Source organism: Carassius gibelio, chromosome B6 (genome assembly GCF_023724105.1).
Source record: "Carassius gibelio isolate Cgi1373 ecotype wild population from Czech Republic chromosome B6, carGib1.2-hapl.c, whole genome shotgun sequence".
Lineage (NCBI taxonomy): Eukaryota > Metazoa > Chordata > Actinopteri > Cypriniformes > Cyprinidae > Carassius > Carassius gibelio.
In genome coordinates this window covers 22,382,854-22,401,562 of record NC_068401.1, presented here as the reverse complement: position 1 = coordinate 22,401,562, position 18,709 = coordinate 22,382,854, and the positions used below count along the sequence as shown (strand labels likewise).

Below are 18,709 nucleotides of genomic sequence, written 5' to 3'. Positions count from 1 at the left end.
CTCTGACCAGACGAAACCAGTAGTTAAATTCCAGGCTGTAGCAAAGTCAGATTGTGCAGAAGAATCATCTGTTTCCTGTGGTCTTGTCCTGGTTGGTCCTCTGAGACAAGGTCTTTACAGGGGATCTGTATCTGGGGCTCTAGTTGTCCTGGTCTCTGCTGTCTTTCAGGGCAGTAGAGGTCCTTAGGTGCTGATCCACCATCTGGTCTGGATACGTACTGGATCCGGACGACTGCAGTGACCCTCTGATCTTGATACAGACTGGATCTGGTGGCCACGGTGACCTCGGAACAAGAGAGAAACAGACAAATATTAGCGTAGATGCCATTCTTCAATGATGTAGCAAGTACATAGGGTGTTATGTGAAGTGTTTTACCTAATTAATGCAGCCTAAAAATCCTTTAACGGATTTGGATATTAAAAGCATATTAGTATGTTATGTGTATGCCAGGTTAAAGAGATGGGTCTTTAATCTAGATTTAAACTGCAAGAGTGTGTCTGCCTCCCCAACAATGTTAGGTAGGTTATTCCAGAGTTTAGGCGCCAATTAGGAAAAGGATCTGCCGCCCGCAGTTGATTTTGATATTCTAGGTATTATCAAATTGACTGAGTTCTGAGAACGTAGCGGACGTAGAGGAGTATAAGGTAAAAGGAGCTCATTCAAATACTGAGGTGCTAAACCATTCAGGGCTTTATAAGTAATAAGCAATATTTTAAAATCTATACGATGTTTGATAGGGAGCCAGTGCAGTGTGGACAGGACCGGGCTAATATGGTCATACTTCCTGGTTCTAGTAAGAACTCTTGCTGCTGCATTTTGGACTAGCTGTAGTTTGTTTACTAAGCGTGCAGAACAACCACCCAATAAAGCATTACTATAGTCTAACCTTGAGGTCATAAATGCATGGATTAACATTTCTGCATTTGACATTGAGAGCATAGGCTGTAATTTAGATATATTTTTGAGATGGAAAAATGCAGTTTTACAAATGCTAGAAACGTGGCTTTCTAAGGAAAGATTGCGATCAAGTAGCACACAAGTCATAATTTTGAGAAAAGAAATATGACAAAAAGTCAATTTCAATTAACAAAATGCAATTGCAATAAAAAAAAAAGGTTTAAAAAAAGGTAAAAGATTTACAAGATAAAAAGCCACGGTTATCTTTTTAATTTTGTTGCAAAAACAAATTTCCAACCAGGCCTACTTGGTGAAGGCATAACAGAGAGTTAAAATAAGGGAAGTATGCAACAGTTGATGCTGCTGCTGGTATGGGAAATCTGAGAGAAGGTAAGTGCCATTTGCTAACACCTTTGTATGAAGATTTTGTTTTGGGTGAAAAAGACTAGGCAGAGGAGCACAGGTGTTGAGGTGTTTTCAGTAGTGCAAATATGTGTAATACATTTTTGTGTCTGTGATCTGCAGGTGTATACACGGTATGGGAAATGTTACACATTTAATGGAAACAAGACATCGCCCAAGCGGGTAAGGCAAGGTGGCACAGGAAACGGACTGGAGCTGATGCTGGATATTCAACAGGACGAGTATCTGCCCATCTGGAGAGAAACCAGTGAGTGACAAACACAACTCCTGCCATTCTGCATCTCACTTAATTATTGTAGTTAAAATTACTTTAAAGAGTTTCAGTATTCATTGTACTTTTTTACTACAATGCTGATTGTTTTGTACAATGTCATTTTCAATTTAAACATGTACACAATGTAAACATTTAAAACTTTGTGATTGGTAAGATTTTAAAATGACTTTTAATCTTACCAAGGCTGCAGTCACATATCTGACCAAAAGTACACAGTACAAACAGTAATATTGTGAAATATTATTACAATTTATAATAACTGTTTTCTATTTTAATGTATGTTAAAATGTAATTTATTTCTGTGATGGCAAAGATAAATTGTCTGTAGCAATTACTCCAGTCTTCAGTGTCACATGATACTTCAAGAAACATTTCTTATCAATATTCTAAACATTATTTTGTTGGAAATGTGATCCTGTAAACTGTATGATTATTTAACAAATAGAAAGTAAAAAAAAAAAAAAACAACAAAAAAAAAAAAAAAAAACAATAGCAATCTTTTGTAACATTACTGTATAAATGCATTATGTCACCTTCCATTATTTTAATGTTAATAAAAACATATGTGTATATAGACATACATTCATACAGTTTCAAGAAAGTAAGCAAACCATTTTTTTTCCTGGTTTTAAATTGGTCATGAAATGTGATCTGATCTTCACCAAAGTCACAAATATAATCAAACACAATATTTCTAAATTGATAAAACACAAACAGTCATGATCTTTTACATTTTTATTGAACACACCCATTGAACATATAAAGTAATGGTGGAAAAAGTAAGTGAAACAGTGCTTTAATAACTGGTTGAAACACCTTTGGCAGCAATAACCTGTGTAAGCTGTGTATTAGACCTGCACAATCTCCAGGAGTAATTTTGGACTATTCTTCCTTAAAGAACTGCTTCAGCTCACCCTTAGGACGTCTGGTGTAAATGGCTCTCTTGAGGTCATTCCACAGTATCTCTATTGGGTTGAGGTCTAGCCTTGATTGGGCCACTCCAAAGGTGGATTTTATGTCTCAAAAGTCATTCTGAAGTAGATTTACTTCAATGTTTAGGGTTATTATCCTGCTGCATCACCCAGTTTCGTCTGAGAGCTTGTAGACAGCCACATTGAGATTATCCTGTAGGATATCCTGATAAACTGATATCCTGGAATTAATTTCCCCCTCTACAATGGCAAGCAGTCCAGGTCCAGAGGCAGCAAAGCAGCCCCTAATCATGATGCTCCTTCCTCCATACTTCACTTTTGGGAAGATGTTTTCATGTTGGTTACACTGTTTTCTTTTTCCACCATAAATAGTGCTGCATGGTGAAGTGAAGCAATTATATCTGTCCACAAGACATGCTCTCAGTAGTGTTGTGGAGTGTCAAGGTGGTCTTCGGCAAACTTTAGGCATGCTGCAGTGGCTTCCTTCGTGGTGTCCTTCCATGCCTGTTCAATATTTTACATATGGTTGACTCATGAACGTAGCCGTTAACCAGCTTCAATGAATCCATCAAGTCTTTAGCTATTACTATAGGGTTATTTTTCACCTTGTTGATCATTCTGCATCATGCCTATACGACTTCTATGGAAAGTAGCCACAGTACTACAGTATACCATCTCCATAGTTTGGCAGTTTGTCTAACTGATGAATATCTAAAGTCTTTGAGATTACTCTGTAACCCTTTCCAGCAACATGCATATCAACAACTCTTGATCGTAGGTCTTCTGATGCATAGCTCACATCAGATAATGCTACTTGTGAATAGTAAACTGACACTGTTTGGGTCAGTTCAACTTTAAACCACAACCTGATTCTCATTTCATTGATTGGACTTCTTGTTTGCTAACATCTGACTCTAGTTGGAATTTAGCGACACCAGAAGCCTGGTGTTTCACTTATTCTTTCCACCATTACTTTGTAAGTTTTATGAGTGTGCTTAATAATGTCATGAAATATGATGATTGTTTATGTATTTTGTTATAGTGTTGATATTTGTGTCTTTGATGAAAATCAAATACAATGTCATGACCATTTTATGCAGAAAACTAGGAAACGTACTTGGTTACTAACATAACCTCAGTTCCCTGAGATACGGGAACAGGTACTGCGTCTACTTTAAATGCTGCAAAAGCAGAGCTGTTATAATCATCAAGGACACTATCCACCCCAGTAACCATCTTTTCACTTTGCTGCCATCTGGTAAGCGCTTCCATAGCCTGATGGCAAAAACCGAGAAACTTACAGTAGGAGGAGTTTCTTCCCCCAGGCCATCAGGTTCCTAAACTCAAAACCAGCCTCTTAACATCTACATGTCTCCACAACATATTTATCATTCTCTACATCACAGTAACATACTGACAGTGTCAACCTGTTTGCACATTTGCCTCTTGTACATTCGTGTGTATCTTAATATTTAAGACTACAGTGTACTTTCATGCACATTATTTTCATTATATTTAATTCTACAGGATGCAACTTTTTTATATTTTATTCTCATATTTTTATTGTTTACTTTTATTTCATTCTTTTATAGCTATATTTATGTATATTTTTATGTATATTTTCACATTTCACTGCTGGTTATATATTCTCTATATAATTGTGTGAATGTGATGAATAAAAATATTGAATCTTGAATCAGCTAAGACGCTCCTTACCTGAAGCCTTATTTCAATAGTATCCTCAGGTTACTTCAACTGAAGTGACGTCTGACTCGTGCAGCTACATAGCACATGTAGCTACACAGTACTTGTTCCTGTATCTCAGGGAACGAGGTTACGTTAGTAACCAAGTACGTTAAATATTGATAACTCACTATTACTACATCTGCTAAGATGCTATGGAGCCAGTACAATCACACTGTGCTATGGCAGAGGAATCACTACATACATAACTTGACTTAAGCACCTGGGGCCCAGAAAACAATGAATCTATAATAAGGTCATGCCCTGCCTCACTAATCATTCCAGAGGACTCGTACAGCCTCGGTACTCCAAGAACCGAGAGCGTACAAGTAAGCAGACCTGGCAAGTTTGAGTGTGTTACAGTCCAAACTTTTGCTCAGAGCTGGTTCTGCATAAAGCAAGTGTGTGCCCACAAAAGCAGAAAGGATCCTATCATGCAAGGAAGAGAAAGCTAGCATAATACCATAAACTATCCACCTAGAAAATCTTTGCTTCATTGGGGCTCACAGAGAGCACCTGCAGATACCGTTTTCGCTTGACCAATGCTAATGCTAGAAGCAGAGCAGTTTTCGGTGACAAGGACCAAAGGTTAGCACATTGTAGTGGCTCAAAGAGAGGGCCCTTCAGGGCAGTCAAAACAGTGGGCAGATCCCATTTAGGAACAGTGAGGGGCGGGCCAGATTCAGTCTCCTGGCCCCCCTCAGGAAACAGACAACTAAGTTGTTCCTGCCCAGTGATTGGCCTACTATAGGAACATGGAAAGCTGCTATAGCTGCTACATAGATCTTGAACGCATACCTGTCCTACAAATAATACATTGAGAAGTGAGAGTTTTCCAAAGATCTCCCAGATTTTCTGAACCATCTTCAGATGGAGCATTCCTTCCTATGAGGGGACCTTGCTCTGTGATAGCATGTCTCCTCATTGGTTCAGTCTGGTTCAGTCTGCTCTCAGCAAATGCAAGTTGAGCTTAGCTCATTCCAGGAGGTGATCTACCAGGATGAAGAGGCGCTCCGAGGAGAGTCCTCCCTGGCAAGTTATGTAGGACATCACAGACATGGTGTCCCTTCAAGGTCTGGCAGGCAGAACTGACTGGCCTGACAGACTGCTAGCATTTCCAGGCAGTTGATGTGAAGCCCTTTCTCTGCTTTTGACCAATGGCTAAAATTCAGTTTGCTGTTACACAGAGTTCCCCTACCTCTGTTGGAAGCATCTGTAGAGACAACCACCCAAACCATTCCAAGGGCCACACCCCATTTGATCCACTGATGAATCAGATGGAACCCACGGTTTCAGATAGTACTGAAGGGTCCACATACAACACTCTAAGTGGCTAAGGAGGATCCTGTTAGAGCCTCCTGATGTCTCTGACTTGGCCAAAATGAGCCAGTCATTGAGGTAGTGGAAAATGCGGATTCCCATCTGCCTCAGAAGAGATCTGTGTCCATGCACTTTGTAAAAGTGGGGGGAGCCAGAGGCAGTCTGAAGGGAAGGACTGTATATTGATAAGCCACTCCCTTGAAGGTGAATCTCAAGAATCATCTGTGATGGGGGACTATCTGGATGTGAAAGTAAGCCTCTTTCAGATCCAGAGAAAAGAATCAGTCACCTGTGTAGTCATCCTGAACAGCCTTTCCAAGAAGGTGCGGTTCAGGTGTTTGTGATCAAAGATGGGCAGGAGGCCGCCATCCTTTTTGGGCACAAGGAAGTAATGGCTGTAGAGGCCTGACTCGCTCTGAACTGGAAGAACCATTTCTATGGCTCCTTTTGCCAGCAGATTCATCATCTCAGAGTGCACAGCATGTGCGTCATTGCTCTGAACCAAGGTGGGAACCACGTCACTGAAACGCGAGGGTCTCTAAGCAAATTGAAGTGACTAACCTTGTTTTATTATCCTCAAAATCCATTCTGACTCTCCAGGGATGGCCTCCCAGGACTCGGTCCACATGGCAAGGGGCTGGGGACAGGGCACTCATGAGAAATGGAAGGGGAAAGTTGCTCTCTTTTTTGAAAATGTTTGTGCTTTATTTTGTCCACTGTAACAGATGATGTTTGCTTGGGCACTTAAATGTTCTCAGAATCGCAACAGACACATTGTCTTCTGCTCCCGGAAATGAACAGGGTGAATTTTCAAAAATTTGAAATTTGAATTAAAAAAATTTGTTTGTTTTACTCACCCCCAAGGCATCCTAGGTGTATATGACTTTCTTCTTTCAGATGAGTCCAGTCGTAGTTATACAATAATTTTCCCTGTTATTCCAAGCTCTATCATAGCAGTCAGTGGGTGTTGCAGTGCTTCAGTCCAAAAATACATTTAAAACTATTGGCGCAACCTAGATTAAAGTAACTATTATGTTTTGAATATGGATATTTTTCTTACACAAATGCATCGATTCACAACAGGAGGCCCCTTGCTCACCCCCCGGATCCATGTGAGACACTTTTTTTTATTTTTATGGATGGGCGCTTCTTATTTCACTTGTTTTGGACTGAAGCATTGCAACACCTGGTGACTGCAATGATAGAGCTAGGAATAGCCAGGGCAATTTTTTATATAACTACGACTGGATTCGTCTGAAAGAAAAACGTTACGGTTGTTTTTGGTTCTGTTTTGCTGTTGTTGTTTTTATTGTTGTTTCTATAGGTTGATCCAACTGTTCTTAATTGAAGGAGTAGGTATTTAAGAGTCACATCCTTGTTTGGAAGGAGACTGCTTCTTTTGTTAACATCCTGCCTTTGAGCTCTGCTGGACAGCTGGACACTTTTGCTGTTATCTTTCTTTAGATCTTTTTTTCTGTTTATTATAAATTTATTTACTATAATTAATTTGGTAGCACTTTATTTTACAGTCCTGTTCCTCTACTGCACACTATGTACTTATTATAGTAATTACAATAACTATGTAATAACTATGTACTAACCCTGAACCTACTCCTAAACCTAACCCTACCCCATGTAGTTACCTTGTATTACAATATCTTTCTTAGATAAATACATTGTAAGTACACTATAAGTACATGTAAGTACACGAACTGTAAAATAAAGTGCAACCATTAATTCTTTATTCCTATTTGTAACCCCTTGACCGAATACATACTTTTGGCTTAGAATGATACTTTTGGACATTATTTATTGTGGTTTCCTGAGTCGGGATGTAAAAGCAGGAAGTGTTGCATGGCCTGGAACAACTTCTGCACCTGCGTGAAGTGCTCCATGAAACCCTCAACCGCAGGTCCAAAGAGGCCAGTGGGGTAGATTGGGGGGTCAAGGAAAGGGGCTTTGTGTCATCCTTTTTTTCTGTCAAGGTGATCCATAAGTGGCACTCAAGCACCACCAGGCTGGCCATGGATCTCCCAATTGCCTGTACTGTGGTCTTAGTGGTGCGCAAGACCTGGTCTTTCTTGCTTCTCAGCTTTCTGAACACCGTGTGGTCTGGGTCAGACTTGTCCATGCAGGAAAGTAGTTTGGCCTGAAAGACCTGAAGGACCACCCTGAAATGTAGCGGCTGTCCAGCCAAAGAGTAGGCGCATCCAGAAAGAGCTGAAGTAGTCATGCATGTCTTGGATGGATGGGTGGCCTTCCAGCCAATGGCAATGGGCAGGCAGAGATGCGCAGACACTGACTCATCCAGGGGAGGAAGCTTCTTATACCCCTTTTCTTCAGCACCATCTATTGAAGTGAGGGCAGAAGTATGCAGGTGTGCCGAGTAGGGGGAACACCACGACCTGTTGAGTTTGGCGGAATCTGAACTAATGTAATGAGTACTCCGCGAGTTCAAAGAGGAGACACTCATGTTCTTGCAATGAGAACAATCAATCTACATGAACACAGTTTCCGCATGGGATTTCCCCAAGCAGGAAATGCACTCACTATAGCCATCATCGGCATGATGATGCAACAACAGTGCAGCATTTAAAACAATGCCGATTTGCTCTTTTAGAATGCTCTTTTAGAATCATCGCTGGATGGCAGCAGGTGAAGCTGGACCACTGCTGCTATGATGCTTAAGGCAGCAGATCAGCTGAGCAAAGAGAGGTTGCTGGTTCCACTGTGAATCAATGGTGAGGCGAGAAATCTGAGGATCCTGTAGTGAAAAACCAGCTTATATATCCAGATAGCCCTTCCCATTCTGGTGGGCTTCATCATCATAGACCGACCCATTGGTTTGTTTTTAAGTTACTGGATGAACCAATGGCCATGTTGTTACACTGCATTATTGAAAGCCCTAAACACATAAAAACAAAAAAGTATTGCGAAACGACAGCATTTTTATTAACCAATGTTATGCGACTAAAACGTAACCCTTTTCCTCTTGAGATAAGTCATGGCAATGGATTTTGGTGGAATTTTGATGGATTTTGGCTATATTTATTCCAAGTAGGTGTATCTTTACAGAAGCAGCACAGAGTGGCAGCAATCAGCTTCAGTGGCCGTATCAGAGCCAACACTGCACCTCAGACGTGTGCAATGTATATTGTCTAAGCATTAATGGTAGGGAAAGCTCCTTATACTAGAGAGTGGCCATGTATGAAGTGTTTTTCTGGAGGATATAGTATATTGAAAAATGATCATATTACTTTTTATATACGTCATGTGACCTGTAAATGTGAGACTGAAAAATGGTTTCCATTGCAGTTTTGCAAAAGTTTCCTTTTTAAAAAACATTTTTTTACAATATATTTTGCGAAATTGACGCATTTCCATTAGGCGTTTTCTTAAATTCAAGATGTTAATTTTCACAATTTGAAGTGCAATGGAAACGCAGCTAATGAGTGCTTCCACCCAATGTTATTTCAGTATTTTACTTTAGATATTCATCATTTAGGCTGTTTGTAATGCAGTTTGTATAAAATGCACGAAAGTCACATACTGACAGACTTTCACATGTGCTTTGTGTTTGTTCTCCTGAAGCTCGATTGCGGATGCAGTTAAATGAACTTGCATCTCTGAAAACTTTTATATGAAATAGATGTAAACACAGTCAGTTATGACAATCGAAATAGTAATATATATATACTCAGACAGATTTACATCGATTCATCTTCAAAAGTGCAGACAAAAAGAATGTTTATCAGATTTTTTTCACCATACAATCTGTCCATTTTCAGATGAGACGACACTGGAGGCAGGTATTCGGGTTCAGATTCATAGTCAGAATGAACCCCCATACATCCACCAGCTGGGCTTTGGGGTCTCTCCAGGATTCCAGACATTTGTTTCCTGTCAGGAACAGAGGGTAGGTTTAACTGGGGTAAAAAACATCAAAAACTTTTAAGGTCTGACTGTAACAGCAAGCTGTTCTAAACTCTTAAATTCCAGACATTTTAAATTAGGAACTAATTTACAAAAAGTCAAAAAGATTTTCAGGGCTGACTGGGATATATTTTAATTGAGACTGCATGTGCTAAATATTTCACAGCCATAGGGTGCACTCAGGCAGACATAGAAGCAGAGACACAGACTTTATCTCTAAATGTCTAATGTTTCTCTAGCTAACATACCTGCCACAGCCATGGGGGAACTGTCGAGCTTCATCTGAGCCTGTGATCCCAGGATACGACACCTACAGCGTCAGTGCTTGCAGACTGCACTGTGAGAGCACACAGGTGCAGAGAGAGTGCAATTGCAGGATGGTGCATATGCCAGGTGCGTGCTGTAGTATGAGTGGGATAATTGTTATAAAAACTGTCTATATGAGTAAGAACAAATATGCCATTTTGGTCACGTCACCACACAGCTCATCTGTAAAATTGTTCATTAAGCTGCTGACAGATTGGCAGCTGCATCACAGCATTGCTTATTCCACCGCCAAGTCAGTGGCTTTCTTAGAAACCTTTATTAAGAAGACTTCTGTAAACAATCTACAAGCTCTCTTACTGATGTGTTGTTTAAATATTTTACACATCAAATATCTCTCTACAGGCAATGCTGATATCTGCACACCCAGTAAAATCAAGTGTGTTGACAAGGCTTTAGGTAAGATCATCACAGACCTTAAACACACAATGCTGATTGATCATCTCAGATAACTGTAAACTTCAAAGGGATAATTCACCCCAAAATTTTAATTCTGTCATTATGTACCCAACTTCATGTTGTTATAAACCTGTAATTTGTATGATTTTCCTTCTTCTGTGGAAGATAGTTTGAAGAACAGTTTATTTTTATTTTTTTTTACAAACTTTGAATGTCAGTGGGGTCCAAATGAACACTGTAACATTTTTACTTTATACAATATATGCAACAATAATAAAAAAAACAATTCATGATTAATAACATTATTGTATGCAATTAATCGTTATGCACAAAACTAATAATGCATTCAAAAGTAATGTATTGTGCAATTTCTTTTCATTTAAAAGTAGGCCTGCTGCTATAGTACATGAACAAAAGTGTAATAACATTTGGTTTGCAAACACTTTAAACAAAATAAGGTGCTTTTACAGCAGAGTTCCTTTAACATAGTAGCAGTTAAATATTTATTGTAGCCTAAATCTCAACTTATAACATTAATGTAATTAAATTAAATATAAAACAAACTATTTGTCAGGACAATAACGTTTTTACAGAAAATATTTAATAGTTTGTTATTAAAAAACAACAAGTTATGCTAGGAGTCCAGAGCCTCAATCATAACATTATAACAGGCACCTTCCTATTAGAGACCTGCACGATCGCAGGACCCATTGCAGTAGAGTGCGTGTGGGACAACACTTGATGGGCGGATAGAGACTTGTGTATGCGGGATGAGGGAGAATATTAGGGTGTGCTCACTCCTGGCAATCTTAACCGTGCCAGAGCACATTTAACCCCCAAAGCCTGGTTCGTTTAACTACTGTGATCGTTCTGTTTAGCAGTCCCTGGCTCAGTTGGAAGAGGTGGGCAACAGCATGGTTCAGTTATATATAAATCAGTGAGTGTGATCTTCTAAAACATGCTGCATGATTGTGTGAATATTTCTGAGCAGCCAAAGCGATAGATTCCTCTCACAATATATATATACAGTATTGTTCAAAATAATAGCAGTACAATGTGACTAACCAGAATAATCAAGGTTTTTCGTATATTTTTTTATTGCTACGTGGCAAACAAGTTACCAGTAGGTTCAGTAGATTCTCAGAAAACAAATGAGACCCAGCATTCATGATATGCACGCTCTTAAGGCTGTGCAATTGGGCAATTAGTTGAATTAGTTGAAAGGGGTGTGTTCAAAAAAATAGCAGTGTGGCATTCAATCACTGAGGTCATCAATTTTGTGAAGAAACAGGTGTGAATCAGGTGGCCCCTATTTAAGGATGAAGCCAACACTTGTTGAACATGCATTTGAAAGCTGAGGAAAATGGGTCGTTCAAGACATTGTTCAGAAGAACAGCGTACTTTGATTAAAAAGTTGATTAGAGAGGGGAAAACCTATAAAGAGGTGCAAAAAATGATAGGCTGTTCAGCTAAAATGATCTCCAATGCCTTAAAATGGAGAGCAAAACCAGAGAGACGTGGAAGAAAACGGAAGACAACCATCAAAATGGATAGAAGAATAACCAGAATGGCAAAGGCTCAGCCAATGATCACCTCCAGGATGATCAAAGACAGTCTGGAGTTACCTGTAAGTACTGTGACAGTTAGAAGACGTCTGTGTGAAGCTAATCTATTTTCAAGAATCCCCCGCAAAGTCCCTCTGTTAAAAAAAAAAAGGCATGTGCAGAAGAGGTTACAATTTGCCAAAGAACACATCAGCTGGCCTAAAGAGAAATGGAGGAACATTTTGTGGACTGATGAGAGTAAAATTGTTCTTTTTGGGTCCAAGGGCCACAGGCAGTTTGTGAGACGACCCCCAAACTCTGAATTCAAGCCACAGTACACAGTGAAGACAGTGAAGCATGGAGGTGCAAGCATCATGATATGGGCATGTTTCTCCTACTATGGTGTTGGGCCTATTTATCGCATACCAGGGATCATGGATCAGTTTGCATATGTTAAAATACTTGAAGAGGTCATGTTGCCCTATGCTGAAGAGGACATGCCCTTGAAATGGTTGTTTCAACAAGACAATGACCCAAAACACACTAGTAAACGGGCAAAGTCTTGGTTCCAAACCAACAAAATTAATGTTATGGAGTGGCCAGCCCAATCTCCAGACCTTAATCCAATTGAGAACTTGTGGGGTGATATCAAAAATGCTGTTTCTGAAGCAAAACCAAGAAATGTGAATGAATTGTGGAATGTTGTTAAAGAATCATGGAGTGGAATAACAGCTGAGAGGTGCCACAAGTTGGTTGACTCCATGCCACACAGATGTCAAGCAGTTTTAAAAAACTGTGGTCATACAACTAAATATTAGTTTAGTGATTCACAGGATTGCTAAATCCCAGAAAAAAAAAATGTTTGTACAAAATAGTTTTGAGTTTGTACAGTCAAAGGTAGACACTGCTATTTTTTTGAACACACCCCTTTCAACTAATTGCCCAATTGCACAGCCTTAAGAGCGTGCATATCATGAATGCTGGGTCTTGTTTGTTTTCTGAGAATCTACTGAACCTACTGGTAACTTGTTTGCCACGTAGCAATAAAAAATATACTAAAAACCTTGATTATTCTGGTTAGTCACATTGTACTGCTATTATTTTGAACAATACTGTATATATTACATGTGCATCTCAATAAACTAGAATGTCGTGGAAATGTTATTTATTTCAGTAATTCAACTCAAATTATGAAACTTGTGTATAAAATAAATTCAATGCACACAGACTGAAGTCTTTTTAAGTCTCTGGTTCTTTTCATTACGATGATGTTGGCTCACATAAAAAAAAAAAAAAAAAAAAAAAACACCAATTCACTATTATATAATTTCAATAATATATTTATATAAACCACAACAAGACATGTTTCAATATATTTTTCTATGTATTTCACAAATATTTGTACTCCGTTTGAAAATATTCAGATGTTTACTCAGTTACATTTACAAGGTAGAAATAATACTTTTCTTTATTACAAATTCCTGTAGACTTAAAGGTACATAAGTCATGTCCTTAAATATTTCCCCATTTATTTTAAAATAAAAGGTTTGTATTTCTTTATCCAAATGTGGTTTTGAAAGACAAGGATGATAACTGATAACTAATATATATAAAAAAAAAAAAAATCAGTGAACTAATCCTTTAGGAGTCACGATATTGGTTTTAATTTAACACCTACTATGAGTTTTACATACAGTTGCCAGGACAATAAGTAAATAAAAAAATCTTTTTCAATTCTTAATGGGTTTTTATGGAGCTTTTTTTCATAAAAATGAAAAAAAATTAAAAGAAAAATCTGTGCGTATTTTCTCAATTTAAACTCAATTTAAAAATAAAAAAAGTTTTTTTTTTTTTTTTTTTTTTTTATTAAATGTGGATTCTTGAGTAAAATTTTTGACATAGTATCTGTACTTTTCACACTCCTGGTAAATAATGAATAATCAGTCAATAATAATGATATTTAAAGAGTGATTATTCACAACACAGCTGATTTGAAGTAACTGAGGTTTTAAAAACTCCCTATTGTATTTAAAGCTACTTAACAACACTGAGAGCTTGATTATTGATGATAACAACACGGTTTATTTCACTTCCTGTCCTCAGCAAATATAATTCATCAATATTTCCTTTACACTTCTTTTGCAGCTTTACTCCAGAAGAGCACAGGTGACTCATGCCCCTGCGAGACACCCTGTAATTTGACTCGGTATGGAAAAGAGCTCTCTATGGTTAAAATCCCCAGCAGGGGCTCTGCTCGCTACCTTTCTCGCAAATACCAGAAATCGGAGGAATACATTAGGTAAGTCCAATACATAAACAGCCACACATACACACAGTCTCATGGGGTAGTTTTCGTTCTGCTGCTGAACATATTTGAACATTATAGTTTATACCCTCAAACAGACCTGAGAGGAAACAAACCCAGCAGTTTTTCAATTGGAAGCTAAATGTGTTTCTGTTTCTAAATGTGTTTCTTCACAGTATTTTTTTTATTATTATTTATTTGTTTATTTTTGCAAAACATGCTTCTTTTGCAAAAACTGTCAGCCTTTTCTAATAACTAGCAGGATTTATATTGTCCAAACAGAGGCTAATTTCTGTCAGTTATATAATTGGATGAAAAATTTAATTGTGGTCTTCCATTCATTGGCTCATTAATAGAAAAAAAAACTATTTTAATAGACTGCTCTATAATGACATTCTGTGGTTTCTTCTAATTATTTTTTTTTTTTAAACCATTTTGGTGCTAATCCTTTTCTTTCCGTAATACAAAAAATAATAGGCTCATTTCCATACTGTTTCCCTGCAGGGAATTAAACAGTTTTATTAAACTTTTCATTGTGCAGAGACAACTTTCTCATCTTGGATATTTTCTTTGAGGCCCTTAACTATGAGACAATAGAACAGAAGAAAGCCTATGACATCGCTGGTCTGTTAGGTAGGTTTACAATCCCCACACGCTATAAATATCTGTACTCCAACTGTTATGGTCATCAGAAGTGTGACGTGTCCACCTTCTCAAAGAGTATTAAAGGGACAGTTGACCTAGAAATGAAAACTGTGTCCTTTTAAACCTGTGTGATTCACCTTGATTGACAAAAGAGAAGAGGCGTTCACACTAATGTCTCATGTTTTTGTTCAAACAATGAAATTTAAAGGGTCCAGTCTTGTTAAAGGGATAGTTCACCTCCAGTTGCTGCTCCCCATTGACATGGATAATGTTTTGTTTTTTTTTTTGGGGGGGGGGGGGGGGCAGCAACTGAAGTTTAAAATTCAGAAAGAAATTAATACTGGTTAAAAATGTATAGGTTGCACTTGGAGACAAGAGGTCCAGTAAATTCCACATCCCAAATTTTATGCAACATTGTTTAATTTTATCTTCATAAAACTATACATCGGGTTATAGTTTTGTCATTTTGGGCCATAATTTTCCCTTATCACATGCATTAGAAGTGAAAACATTTGGCATTTTTTAATGGATGTCAAAGGAAGGCAGGCTTCAATATGCTGAGTTCAGTACGCTGTTCAGATTATTGAACCGACGAATACTTTTAAATCTGAGCTGTGATTTTGACAATTTTGTTTATTTCTGATATTGCTGTTTTAGCTAGCGGAAGTTCTTAATAGCCAGTAACTTAAAGGGTTAGTTCACCCAAAAAAAGAAAATGATGTCATTAATTACTGCCCCTAATGCCGTAAGACCTTCATCTTTCAAGATGTTCATCTTCAGAACACAAATTGAGATATTTTTGATAAACCCAAGAGCTTTCTGGCCCTCCATAGACAGCAACACAACTGAAATGTTCAAGGTAGTAAAATAGTCCATCAGTGGTTCAACTGTAATTTTATGAAGCTACGAGATCAGAGAAAAGAACATGCATGCGTCGTGATACTCTTGTGAACATGCCTCGAAGACTAAGATGGACGAGAAAAATTTGTTGAATAAAATCATGAGGGCCTGAGCACCGAGTGGGAGGACCCTATTGGAATTGCTGTTTCTTCTTCTTCTCCAAAATGAATTGCAGTTTTGAGGGTCTAAACATACTTGAAAACTCATGAAACTTTGCAAATATGTCAGAAGTTGCGAAAATGGCTCAGCAGCGCCACCCATAAAATTTCAACGAAGTACCTCTCAAGCTGTGTTTCACATACATATACGAAATTTGGTAGACACATGTAACAAACCAATATTTACAAAATGTCCCCTGGTATGAAGTCCAAAAACCAATATGTGATTAGAATTTGTATGTTTTGTGTTGTTTTAGCGGCCTGACAAAGTTTGATGTTTTGCCATGGGAATAGAAGTTGTTGTAACTTGTTGTAACGATCTGCCCCAGACTTCACGTTTGTAAAAACTGTAGCCTGAACACATCTAAAAGCCAATATTATGTGATAATAATGGCGCCACCTGCTGGAAACAGGAAATGACTTGTTTTACACTAATGTAAAAATACATGTCCAATCTGCACTAGACTTCTCGTTTGGTAAGAGTCCTGGTTTGAAGACATCTAAAGGCCAATATACAGTTATTGTCATAGCGCCACCTTATGGCAACAGGATATTTCATGTTTTATTCAAACATGCCATGTTCTTTCTGCACCAAACTTCAATGTTTGATCAAAATCCTAGCTTGAAGACATCTACATGCCAATATCCAGTTATAGTCATAGCGCCACCAGCTGGCAGCATGAAGTTTGGCACATATAAATGACTTTGACATATTCCTCCTATATTTACCACTTTAAATGCATATTGCCCACTATTCGCTGTTTCCATAAAGCCACTAGTTGCCGGTGTTCCTGTGTGCGAGGGCCCTTTCAATGCTGCTAGCAGCTTTAATTATTTTTGTTTCAGTAACATTACGGTAACATTACGGTTGAAGCACTGATGTCACATAGACTATTTTTGTCCTTACTACCTTTCTGGGCCTTTAATGTTTCAGTTATGTTGCTGTCTATGCAGGGTCAGAAAGCTCTCGGATTTCATAAAAAAATATATCTTAATTTGGGTTTAGAAGGTCTTATGGGTTTGGAATGATATGAAGGTAATTAATGAGAGAATTTTTGGGTGCACTATCCCTAAACATTTAGTAGCCAGATTGGCAGATGAGTAAAAAAAGAATTAAATTTTAAACCCTGATTACAAATGTATATTACTCAAATAGTAACTGATAAATACATAAGAAAATACTTATCTTTATATAACTTATCTTTAACTTATCTCATCATTGCTTGGTTTCCATTTTCAGGAGATATTGGTGGACAGATGGGGCTATTCATTGGGGCCAGTATTCTTACTATACTGGAAATACTTGACTATATCTATGAGGTATCTTCAGTTCATTGCGAAAGACATTCACATAAACACACAATCATAATACGCACACGACCTCTCATCTTTTCAGTCTGCTTTTGATCTTTATCTCTTTAGGTGGCCAAATACAAAATCAAGCAATTCCTGAAACCAAAAAAGAGTCAGAAACAACAGAACCAACGGAACTTGATCCAAGAGCAGATCCAGAGAACAAAGAACCTGCGAGAACAGAACCTGAAAGCTCAGCTGGCAGCCGGAACTATTGCTACAGTCAGATTTGAAGAAGTCAAAGTCAAGGTGAGTCAGAGAAACAGTGATTTTTTTGATGGCTTTTATGCATTGAACCTAATAACTGATGATCCACATCATGCGATTCGTTTGTCAACAGGCAGCTAATGAAGTGGCTCAACCACACAGTGCACATCCAACTTCAATATTACCAAATCATCACAATGCACAAGCAGTCGTACAGCAGGACTTTGCTTGTTAAGGGACGCCTCTTCTTCTCTGTATTTATTTTTCATATCACAGTACTTGACATTGAGATCCTGAATGGACCCTGTAAACTGAAATACAAATTTCATTTTTTTTTCACTTATAAAAGCTACAGCCAAAGCAAAGCCTAATCCAGGACCTCATGTGAAACCGGCTCAAACCAGTCACACCGTCACTGTTCCCATTGTTCAAGTCAATACCAGATGAAGAAACCACACAATGTGTTTCACATGTGCTCTTGTAGATTTTTTTCCCATCTGGATGGACCCATCATAGATTTCAAAGAAGAAAGGACCTGCGAGGATCAGATTCGGACAGAATGTTGCATTTCACATAAATTACTTATTTGACAGGACAAATATGAACTAAATGGAAGTTATAAGAGACGAAGCAACCATGTTAGTGCAGAAAAAAAGTTGGTTTCTGTGTGGTTCTTCCTATGGTAATGTACAGTGCTTGCGCCATTTCACCTTTTCGCATTTCTTAATAACATAATGAAACTTCTCAGTAGAAGAACAGCTTAAATATACCACTCGTTTCTCTGTGAGTAGGTGTTATGTTCTTTTTCAGCCTTATGTAACTTCTCCATTGTGCTGTGGTCCTTATAATGAAACAGTCTGTCTCTAGGATTGAAACATAAAAAACACCACACTAGAGCACACTGTCTGCTTAAAATTCATCTTTAGTAAAAAATAAATAAAATACAATAAAAACACAACTAATATTCTTTAAATGTATGTAAAAATGTAGAGGTGATATTTATTTTGTATTCAAATACAAACACATGTCAATTTTTAGTAACATTTTGCTGAATATCCATCATTTCCGTCTCCACATAAATCTAAAATAATAATAAAATCAGTTTGAAAGGACTATAGAACACAGTTATAATGACTACAGATGAAACAAAACTGTCTAAACCCTAAATCCACGATGAGTTATCAGCTTTTTTATAATTTCATGTCTTGAATTATGTATTAGAGACGAGCCAGATACTTCTTAATTTCCACAATTAACCTTGTACATGAGGACAGTATTTCAAGTAGGGAAAAAACTGCTTTTACTGCCATCTAGTGGGCATAAAACTAAATCACAAACACCTATTATGTTT

General features: G+C 37.9%; 1 protein-coding gene across 1 annotated transcript in view; it reads left to right on the top strand.

Annotated features, from left to right (window-relative positions):
* The window catches only part of asic4b (acid-sensing (proton-gated) ion channel family member 4b), a 41,351-nt gene extending 23,035 nt beyond the window's left edge, over positions 1–18,316 (top strand). Inside the window, exons 2-10 of the mRNA XM_052558992.1 lie at positions 1,424–1,568; positions 9,379–9,506; positions 9,763–9,916; positions 10,193–10,246; positions 13,936–14,089; positions 14,637–14,728; positions 17,039–17,118; positions 17,221–17,400; positions 17,492–18,316. Of these exons, the coding sequence (XP_052414952.1) occupies positions 1,424–1,568; positions 9,379–9,506; positions 9,763–9,916; positions 10,193–10,246; positions 13,936–14,089; positions 14,637–14,728; positions 17,039–17,118; positions 17,221–17,400; positions 17,492–17,593 (1,089 nt within the window). The 3' untranslated portion in view covers positions 17,594–18,316. The remainder of the gene's footprint in view (positions 1–1,423; positions 1,569–9,378; positions 9,507–9,762; positions 9,917–10,192; positions 10,247–13,935; positions 14,090–14,636; positions 14,729–17,038; positions 17,119–17,220; positions 17,401–17,491) is intronic.
* Positions 18,317–18,709: the final 393 nt, after the last annotated feature.